The 10,507-nt window shown below is 49.6% G+C and overlaps 1 protein-coding gene across 1 annotated transcript in view; it reads right to left on the reverse strand.

The window, feature by feature from the left end:
• The window catches only part of Nup154 (nuclear pore complex protein Nup154), a 73,033-nt gene extending 65,737 nt beyond the window's left edge, over positions 1-7,296 (reverse strand). The window contains exons 1-3 of the mRNA XM_077640499.1: positions 6,820-7,296; positions 5,220-5,487; positions 524-789 (exon numbers count right to left, since the gene is read on the reverse strand). Of these exons, the coding sequence (XP_077496625.1) occupies positions 524-789; positions 5,220-5,487; positions 6,820-7,104 (819 nt within the window). The 5' untranslated portion in view covers positions 7,105-7,296. The remainder of the gene's footprint in view (positions 1-523; positions 790-5,219; positions 5,488-6,819) is intronic.
• Between the last annotated feature and the right edge of the window lie 3,211 nt (positions 7,297-10,507).

A 10,507-nucleotide genomic window follows, 5' to 3' on the forward strand; every position in this document is an offset into this window, starting at 1 on the left:
ATTGTTGGCTGCAAAACTTCACGGGACCTGCAGTGCATGGCGGAGCAAAGCAAAACTCCACTGCTGCGCCACCTGCTCTCATAAAGCATGGTGTCCAGGTTCACGGCATTACCGTGCCAGGCATGCTGTGAGCCTCTATACCATGCCCTCTGAAGACAGATGGGACAGCAACGCAGTTTTGCTTCGCTCTGCCACGCCCTGCAGATTCTGCAAACTTTTCCAGCTGACAGCATGTATTCCCGAAATCGGAACGTGTGCCTAGTAGTCCTACTGCACTAAAATTAATACGGCTGAACCCTGTTATAAGAGGCACTGCTGTAACGGGCAATCGGGAATGTAACAAATTTTTCACACATTTGGTTGCCCAACCGCTCTCTCCCATTTAAGGGGGGATGTGGCTTTCAAATCACGAAAATAACCAAAAATTCACTTTTTTTTTGCAAAAGTCTATGTCATTTACTCGTAAGGAGGATATCCAGATGCAGGCAGTGCACCTTTCTTTCCACAACACACAGAAGAATACCTGGGAAATGGGGTCCTCCTCGCCAAAGGGCAGGCTCACAATGGATGGCACCAGAAAGGAGAGGACGCTCTTGGAGTGGTTCACCTTGCGGCAGCGTGAGCCAAACCAGCTGCTGGTTGCCGAGTAGACTATCTCATGGAGGCAGCCGTCGGCGCCGCCCAGGAATATGCGTCCCAATGCTGTGCCCACCACGCACGTCATTTGGACGTTGTCTGCCGACACCGTGTACAGGGGCTCAGGCAGAAGCAGAAGCTCTTCCTCCCCACCTGCACAACACTCACAGATGCAGGATCTGCTGCACAAGCATACTTGTAAAGCAGAAAAATGGAGGAGACACTTAAAGGAACACTGAGGAGAACCCTATCAACTTTTTTTTGTTAGCAAAATCTGAGAGTTCGGCACTTCATGGCTTTGTTGCCGCTTGTCCGGCAGCGAAAGATGCATTTATTTCAGAGAAATTTGGATTCGAAGTTGAAAAAGTTTTTCCCGCTGCTCCGATTCAAACTCGAGAACTCGTATGACGACACGGAGAACTCTTATGACGTCGCAGGACGGAGTGACGTGAAACGTGATGTAAACGGAGACTCCGTGATTTCTGGCAGCTAGCGGTGCGGTCTAGCAGCTGCCGAAATGAAAGCTACCGCCGCCGCACGTTGAAGGCATCTATCGGGGGTCGCCACCGTCGCTTCGTTTACGTTTGCACCGGCGTGTTGCCAGCGTTGCGATGGATCCCGTTCCCGAACCCGACGACGTAGTTCTCGCAAAATCTCCGGCCTGCATTTCAGCGACCTCAGCCCCATAGAGCGTGCGATGCTTTTGAGGGAGCACGGTTAGGTTAGGCGCCGGCGGGTCGTTTCCCCCCTTTCTCAGTGAGCGGCCGTTGCAAACTAAATATCATAACCACAGTGCGGGGAGTCGCGAGGCGCCAGGACAAGGTCGGCGCGTTGCGCCCATCGGAGGCTGGCCGGGGCTTTGGGGCCAACGGATTAGGATTCCTTGAACGGCATGGTCGCATGGGGCAGCAGGCGGCTTCGAGGTCTCCCACGATTGCAATGGCCAAGTAATTTATTTATTTTATTGCCACAAAAAACGGATAAGTGCTCAAGGGCGGTCGCGTTTAAAGTGGGCGCCTTGAAACTAAAGGCGACGCACGATGCTTCAACGGCTTCCGCTAGATCCAACGGGTCCACTGAATCGGGCTCTCTCGGCCACTTGCATGTAGCTTCAGATGTGTACCGTGAATGGATCAAATTAGCCGAGAGCTCGAAAAGAACAGCTCCGCCAAACTGCCGAAGTTATTGAATTACGTCACAACGCGCACCTCGCCGCGGAGCCGAATCAGTCTGGCCGGGCCGGCGGCGGCTGGCGCACTCGGCGCGAAATAGACACATGCTCCAAGTCTCCCCGCCAGTGTGGTCAGAGTGCGCCGAAGCCGCCAAACGGGTCGGCGTCGCCGACGTGACGTCGCCGTGTAGCGCGCGCGCGTGTTACGCCGGAGCATAAACGCGCCTTAACAGAGCCTGCGCTTAACCGCTAACCAACGTATTCGGTGGCGGCATCTATGGGAGCCACTGAAACCCCTCGCCCACTCACTGAACAAAAAAAAAAATCTTTTGCCGAGGTCCGGAATCGAACCAGGGCTTTTGGCGTTCGAGGCGGAGACGCTACCGCACCGCCACGACGGCACAAGCAGCAAGCAACAATAAAGGCGCGTTTAGTGAATGCACTCTTCCGATGCAGAAATCTCCGCGCTTTCGCTACGTATATTCTGGCCTAACACAGCTAGGCCATCAGCAATTTTCTGAACTGCCTTGTACCTTCTCTCCCGTCTCTAATAAATGATTTCCGTTGAGTAGTTTGAAGTTGACTGGCACAGCCGGGAATGTTTCGCCGGGCGAGCGTGCAAAGGCACAAGTGCTGCCTTGTACGATTACCGACCATCGTGTCATCATAGTTTTTCATCGACCGTGGCGATCATTTGACGAGCCTTAACAGGCTCCTTTAAAGATTAACTAGCACTTGAAGCGGCACTTGGAGTTCCTCTGCTATTCAGCGCTTGCAAATCGAGGCGCGTCAAAAACAAAACCATGGGGCACGCAAAGCTCATAGACGCGAAGCGATAGAAACTCTCCTGGCCGCATGTGGCGCCGCCAAGCATCGGTTTTCTTTGCTTCCAACATTCAGGTTGCCTTTTGTCTGCCTTCTTTGTGTGATAAAAGTGCACTATCGGTTTTAAAACAAAACTTACTTCAATATTGAACCGCGCAATCTTCCTTTGTCAGCCTCAGAGATTCGCACCCCATGTAGGAAGGAAAATTCCTCCAAGGTGGCGTCTCTTGTCCTACGATGTCACCACGCTTGTACTTGCGAGTTTGGCCTGTGGCGGCGATACCTGTATTTTAGTTCTTACTATTTTCTACCTTACACGAGCTTTGTTTTCAGTAAGAGCGGCATTTTTGTGATCAGGAGCTGGTATTCTATCGATACAAACCAACTTCAATTTCTCCTCAGTGTCCCTTTAAGCTCCACCATAAGGGTATGACGCGATAGCGTAACGGGTTAATCTCCATGTATACAGAAGGTCATTCTCTACTTTACATTCATAGATCCCTGGGAGTCCTCATACTTTTCCTGGGTCCGTGGTTAGAGTTTGTGTCATAATAAAAAGCGTCATAATCTGCTGCAGCTGCCACACCTGATTGGTCAAAACACCGGAAGCGGATGTGGTGGTTCGGATGCAGCGAAAAGGGTAGAAGAAACCAGATGGTGACGTCAAACACATAGCGTACGCAGCAGGTGCTCAAGGACAGCCAATACGGCGGCACGCTCTGAAGCAGAGCCTCTCACTTCCAAGTGAACTTGCCGGTGTTGCTGCGTTATTCGGCCCGTGAACTGGTTATAAACTGGGCAAAGGGCTTTCGCTTCGTCTTATCTTGCCTATAACAAATTGGATGAACGATAAATTTGGCCTGCTTTTCATTTCGCTGGAAGATTCGATAGCTCCTAGGCCTGACAAGCACCAGTTTGTTGTAGAAATTGTTCCCTTCATTCAAACCGGATGGCGCCACTATCACCAGAGTTATCTCGTCTGCGTATGTTGAATGATGTAACATAAAGCATAATGTCCCGCAAAATGCTTGCGTTTACTGCGTGCAAACGTGTATTCTATTAGAACTCTCTATTAGCTGTTGAAGCGTCCTGCATCATGATCGTGTGTAATGTCTGGCAGCGCGAAACCGGTCATGTACACAGATGGTCAATCGCCAGTAACCGACACGTTTGACATGCCAGAGGTGGTTTTTCGGCGTCCCTTAGGGTCCTCGATAGCCGCAGTGGTGTGGCTCTGCATTGAGCTTGCGAGTTAGCTCACAAGTTAAGTTTTTTAGGTGTGAGTGTGGGCACGTACCATGGCGAACCTACGAAAACTTCGTCTGCGAAGTCTTGCAACACACATATGAAGAGAAACACAGCAAGATTTCTTTAGCTCATCCATCTTATTTGCTGCAGAAAAATTAAAAACCTAACAGTAGCATCTCGCGGTTCTTGCAGTGCCTGCATAAAAGGAATGAAAAGTGTAGATTACGGTCTGCACAACCGTCCAATCACAGCACCAACTTACGTTCAGCGATATTGCAAATGGCAAATTAGTCGTCACAGCGTCTTGGTTCAGCACGGCACAGAGCTTGCATTGCGAAGCGAGTGAGTGCATGCCATAAATTTTCCACTCTGTTCCCTTTTACGCTCACTTCGAAGGAAATGCAGCCACCAAAATGACGATCACGACACACACCCTCCCAAGGTGGAGTAGATTTTTAATTATGACCTAATTAGTCATTAACGCTATTGCAAAATCTAAAATTAACAGTCAATACCTAACTTAATACACGCAACGACGATTACCCTCTTCCACTGTTATGACTGCAGCTTTGTTCAAACTTCCCCATACATGAAGTTGTTCGCAGATGCTGAAATTTCAGCCAGCAGCTTTCCTCTAGGGCAACTTCACCCACCTGACTGAAGCAGCTTAGTACAAGCACACCCTTGTGAATATGTACAGGGTGTTCTGCATTTATCTGTCCACGTTGTAAAAAATTCTCCTGCCCAAAGCACTGGTCTATTTTCTGCCCAGGCACACGCCAGAGGGTAACATATGATAGTCTGCGTTTTTTGATGATTAATTTAACATCGGAACTTGGCTGGACTGCCCGGAATCAATGAAAAACTGGAGTAGTCTGCGTGCAAAATTTTAATAGAGGCTAGCGGGATAGCCGATTTGAGAAGCTGCGCCATCTGCTGAACTGCGAGGCAACCAATATCCTTGCTCACAGCTGGGGTAGGTCTCACAGTACCCCAGATGGCGCAGCCTGTCAAATCTGCTGCTCTTGCCTAGACAAAAATTCTCCGCGCAGACAACTACAGTTTCTCGCCAATTCCAGACATTCGGGCAAGTCCTGGTGTTTAAATTATTTACTGCAAAATGTAGACTATCATAAGCTACCCTATGGTCAGTGCTTGAGCCCAAACAGGCAAGTAGTTTGTGCAGAATCCTTTACAACCCAGATAGATAAATACGGATCACTGTGCATACTTTGCGCTTTTCCAAACAAATGCGCAGATGAGACTTGACGCTTCAATCACCTAGTTTCCTATATCCCTTTAGAAAGACCCAGGTGCATGAATGGCTGCCCCAGCGTACCGGCACCGCTCCGCTGGAAGGTGGCACCAAGGACCACAATCTCTGTGCAGGTAGCCAGGCAAAGCAGCGAGTGGATGTGCGCCTGGAAGACGCCACACCGTGGCCGCACCAACCCGACAGCCAGAATGGCCTCGCTCAGGCCGTCAAAGTAGGCCAGGTCATCCCCCGTCTCGAAGCGCCACACAAAAAGGTCGCTGTCCACCGTCAGCCAGGCGCGGCCAATCTCTGGAAACAATCCCTGCCGACACAGTAGTGCGGCCTGCGCCATCTGCACAGTAAATCAGACAATGCTGGCAAAGCTGGTTCTGCAAAGACATTGGGAAACTACAATGAACTGAAAATGTCCATCTGTCACTCACATTTACACAGCACACTGGTAAGGAGCAGAACATCTTTACTAGCATTTGATCTCCGATTTAAGGGGAATTAGTTCTGCACATGGTCTCTTTTTCAAAGGCACAAATTACTTTTAACAGAGGGACACAATTTCCTAAAAGCAACACAGAAGCTTGAGAACTGCACAGAGCTTATTACAATGTGAAATGCATGATTCCAAAAACATGGTATGATCTTGCAATCATGCACAACAGAAGATGCATTTTAAGAGACCGAACACTGATTGTGCAGTTATTAAGTGAATTACTAATGCACAGAAGACCATGCAAGGCTGCGAATGTGCTACCATTGTGAGGGCCACTGGAGACAAGTTAGTCTCGTGAGACTCTAGATGCAGGAAATAAGAGGGACCTGACACTTATTGGTTCTTTGCCCTTATAAGTTACTGGGCCTCACATGTGCTGATGATCCCAAGTATTGCTTAGGCTAGTTGGTAAGCTACCCTTTATTTATTTTTTCTATTATATACTGCAGATCGGTTTGGTTTATGGGGTTTAACATCCCAAAAGTGACTGAGGCTATGAGGGACGCCGTAGCGAAGGGCTCCGGGAACTGACTAGGCACTGAGTCATTGTGTCGGTGAATTCCACTCGCTTATGGTACACGGGAAAAACAAAGTACGGGGTAAGTGAACCGGGATGATGGTGACATGTGATGTGTGCAGCTAAAAATGATACGTAGGGCGCAGGATCATTGCTTGACCTCATCTTCGGAACTAAACTGCTGCGCTCGCCAAGCTGTTCACTTAAATCGTAAAGAACAGACTATATATGAAATAGGGCCTATTTTCTGGCCACCTTTGTTTAAAGTTGTCTGCTCACACAGCTCCAGGTTTTCCCCCGAAAGCTGTTGACCGCTGTGCCATTCTGAATGTCTGACTGACTAGTCTCGTCCAAAGTCTACAGTGACACCGTAAGCACCCTGCAACAAAACACTAGCAGGGAGAGCAACAGGGTGTGGAACAGAGGAGACTGAAGGCGTCATTTCAAGAACTCCGAGCAACCGTCCTCGTTCAGTGGCGCCCTGCTCCTCGCTGCCCAGCTTGACAAAAACAACTGCAACTGGCCAAAACACAAATGGAGCCGATGGTACGCCAGTGGATCGCTACGACTTTTCTGGAGTGGGAAATGCTTTGGCATCCGCGACCCCTGTTACACATCTCAGCGGCCCGGTGTCTCAACAGCGCAGAGAAGCGGCCACCGACCGGCTCGGCCAGCTCGGCGGGCAGCGGGATCCTCCGCGTGGCAGCGGCAGAGGCCGGCGCGGCGGCGCCCAGCGGATCCGGCGGGTAGTCGTGGTCCTGCAGTCCGCTGCAGCTCGGCATGGGTCCGCAGGCCGCGAACAGGTCCACGAGCAGCGGGTACGCGCTGTCAGCCTGCAAGGCGCTCTCCGCCTGCTTGACGGCGCTCTCCAGCGAGTCCGCCGACGGGCCAGCCGCGCTGCTCGGCCCGGCTGGACGCGGCGTCCGGAACGCGTCGCTGGACAGCATCGTGTCGGCCGACGGATCCTAGCACTCGAGCACAGCTGCGCCACTCAGGTTTGCCATGTAATCTCTCTCAGCAGAGCAAAACGGCAAATCTCAGCGGCACCGGACCCACGTGCAAATTTCGAGTAAACAGGGCCGACGCCGAATGCGCGCGCGTGCACGCACAACCGGCGCCCTTTTCGAGGATAGATGGATGGATGAATGGAAGGTAGGAGCGTCCCCTTTGAAACGAGGCGGTAGTAGTTGCCACCATGATCAGTTTTTTTCCATTATTTTTTGTTTAACTCTTCTGTAAGTTGTTAATAAAATTCGCCATTTTCTTTAAACTACGGCTTCCTACACTTTAAAACTTATGTCACCTCTCTGCTTTTGAGCCACCAATCCTCCAATCGTTTTTTGCTAATTTCCACCGCAGTTTTATTTTCATGACTATTGTTAACTCTAAACCCTAGAGCCTCAGGAAGGGTGCCTGTGCCTGAATCGACATCGGGATGGATACTACCACATTTTAGAATGATGTGTTCTATTGTTTCTGAAGATTTACCACACACACCACAAAGGAGGTTATATATTAAAACATAACCTCCTTGCACACCACATGTGTCATCTTCTTCGATAAATTTCTTTTTGTAGCTGCGCGTTCTAAGACACCCTGACTTAGCTACCTTCAAAGAGGAGGGCACTGCCTCTTGAGTTATCGTAAAACGCTTCCTTCCTGATCTGCCTTTTCCAGTATCGATATAGTTCTACACTATGCTTCTTTACCATTGAATATATCCAATTTTGCCTTCGACGTTTTTAACCTGTCGTTTAATGCTCTTTCTTTCTCCTTCCTCGTGTCTGGCAAACTTACTGGTCAGCTTTCTAGTTCGTTTCCGCCCCTGTGAGTCAACGCTCTTTCTGTACAGGTATTTAAATACCTCAGCTGCCCACCTGTTATCGTCCAATTTCCTCAGGCGTTCTTCGCTCTGATCTTCCCGTGCTTCGAACGATGTCCAGCCCATATCCCCATGTACTGCCTCGTTTGTGGTTTTCCCGTGGGCACCTTGTGCTAATCTTCCAACAGCTCTCTGATTTACTTCTAATCGCGACTGAACTTCAGCCCTTAAGCATAGAACCGCATTCACGAAAGTAAGCCCCGGCACCATTATTCCTTTCCAAATACCTCTCAGTACTTCACACCTGTTGTACCCCTAGTGCCCTACGTTTCATTCTTCCGGCATCTCTTCGCCCTTTTGCTATGAGACACTGTTCGTGCTTTTCCGTGTACATATGCCCTTCGTTTACCCATACCACGAGATATTTGTATTCGGCCACTCGGGGTATTTCATGGCCTTGTATTGTAAGCTCCTCATCAGTAATTGTACCGTTGAAAACCATCACACCTGACTTACTAGACTGACTCCAATTCGTTGCCACAGCAATTAACCACAGTTTGCAAACCTTCCTGGCTATCTGCTAACAGTAGAATATCGTCCGCATACATTAAACCCGGTAGTCTTTGCTCAACAACCTTTCTGTCTAATCTGTACGACAGATCATAATATTGCTTCCTAGTAGCCTTGCGACAAGAGGTCCTCTGGCGGTGATAAATTGTTTCGTTTCTATCATCATCAATGATTGCTTGGGGCCATATGTTTGTAGTAGAAACAGTAAAACCCGGTAGAATAAGTAAAACACCTCGGCAGAATGGTAGAATATGCTCTATAAAAAAGTAGGTGATGCCTTAGGGAATGCAGTGCGACAATCAATGTCACGTGTAACTATTCTACAGTATTGTGCGTTTTTATCGTGAAGACTTTCAAAAATTTCCCCGCCTCACCCGCTGGCTCATTTGCTGTGAAACTTCACACAGAGCTTGCGTATTAGGTAACTTTTGTATCGTAGCAAGTTTGACAACGGTACTTACCGAGTTGAGCCGTGCATGATGCGAAAACGTAATCGTCTACGTAGAGATCGGCGAACCAAAACCCACAAACGACGTTTTTTCGCTGAAGAGCGGCAGTGGCGCTATCTGTTTTCGGCAGTGGAAAGTGTTACGACACGGCCGCCGAGACGAGCGTTACAAACAATATTCTTTGGAAGGCAAAGTCTCGTTAAATCAGCGGTTCTGATATTTTTTCCCGCTCAGTTAGCCGAAGATGTTGTAAGCGCTTCAGTTGAAGCAGGCGAAATGGCCGGAACGGCATATTCAAAGGGCCCGCGCTTCTTGAAACGCTCATCTCGGCGGCCTTGACGTAACGCTTTCCACTGCCGAAAACAGATGGCGCCACTACCACCATTCAGCGAAAAAACGTCGTCTGCGGGTTTTAATAATAATAATAATAATAATAATTGGTTTTTGGTGGAAAGGAAATGGCGCAGTATCTGTCTCATATATCGTTGGACACCTGAACCGCGCCGTAAGGGAAGGGATAAAGGAGGGAGTGAAAGAAGAGAGGAACAAATAGGTCCGTAGTGGAGGGCTCCGGAATAATTTCGACCACCTGGGGATCTTTAACGTGCACTGACATCGCACAGCACACGGGCGTCTTAGCGTTTTTCCTCCATAAAAACGCAGCCGCCGCGGTCGGGTTCGAACCCGGGAACTCCGGATCAGTAGTCGAGCACCCTAACCACTGAGCCACCGCGGCGGGGCAAGGGTTTTCGTTCGCCGATTTCTACGTAGATGATTACGTTTTCGCATCATGCACGGATGAACTAAGTACCGTTGTTTAACTTGCTACAATACAAAAGTTACCATAATACGCAAGCTCTGTGTGCAGTTTCATCGCAAATGAGCCAGCGGTTGAGGCGGGGAAACTTTTGAAAGTCTTAACGATAAAAACGCACAATACTGCACTTGCATGAGTGAAATGCTTTGAATAACAAGAAATCACAGAGAAAGAAGGCACACAATATTTCTTCTGCTAATGCCTCTGTTCTTTTGCGCTGTTTTTAAAAATTTTGCTGAAAATAATTCGCACTCAGGAACAGAGTAAGAACACCACTGATCTCCACTAGGTGGCTGGCGAAACTCTCCCGCCGGAGCTGGGCGCGACTTTCCCCTAGGGAGTGTGAGGGCGCTACAGTCGACGCTTGCGTAGGGTGCCTCGATGCGCGCCCGCTCTCCGCTTAAGCCCCAACTCGATGGACACATCCTACGCGTACCGGCGGAGCGCCTACGCGCACGGGCGTACGCTGGATCCTGTCTGCGCATGCGCAAAGCGCAACGCGCGCGCAGGCGCGAGCAGGGGCAGATATCTGTCCATGTCAGATATCCGCGCCTGAGCGCGCGCGCTTGTGCGCGCGTCGGAAGCGGGGTCCGGTTTACAACATTAGGAGGACGGCGGGAGCTCTCGGGGACTCTTTTCTTTATGGCTTGAACCTATCCCAGGTTCCTGGAACTTTTCTTCGCGGTTTAAGT

Source organism: Amblyomma americanum, chromosome 10 (assembly GCF_052857255.1).
Source record: "Amblyomma americanum isolate KBUSLIRL-KWMA chromosome 10, ASM5285725v1, whole genome shotgun sequence".
NCBI lineage: Eukaryota > Metazoa > Arthropoda > Arachnida > Ixodida > Ixodidae > Amblyomma > Amblyomma americanum.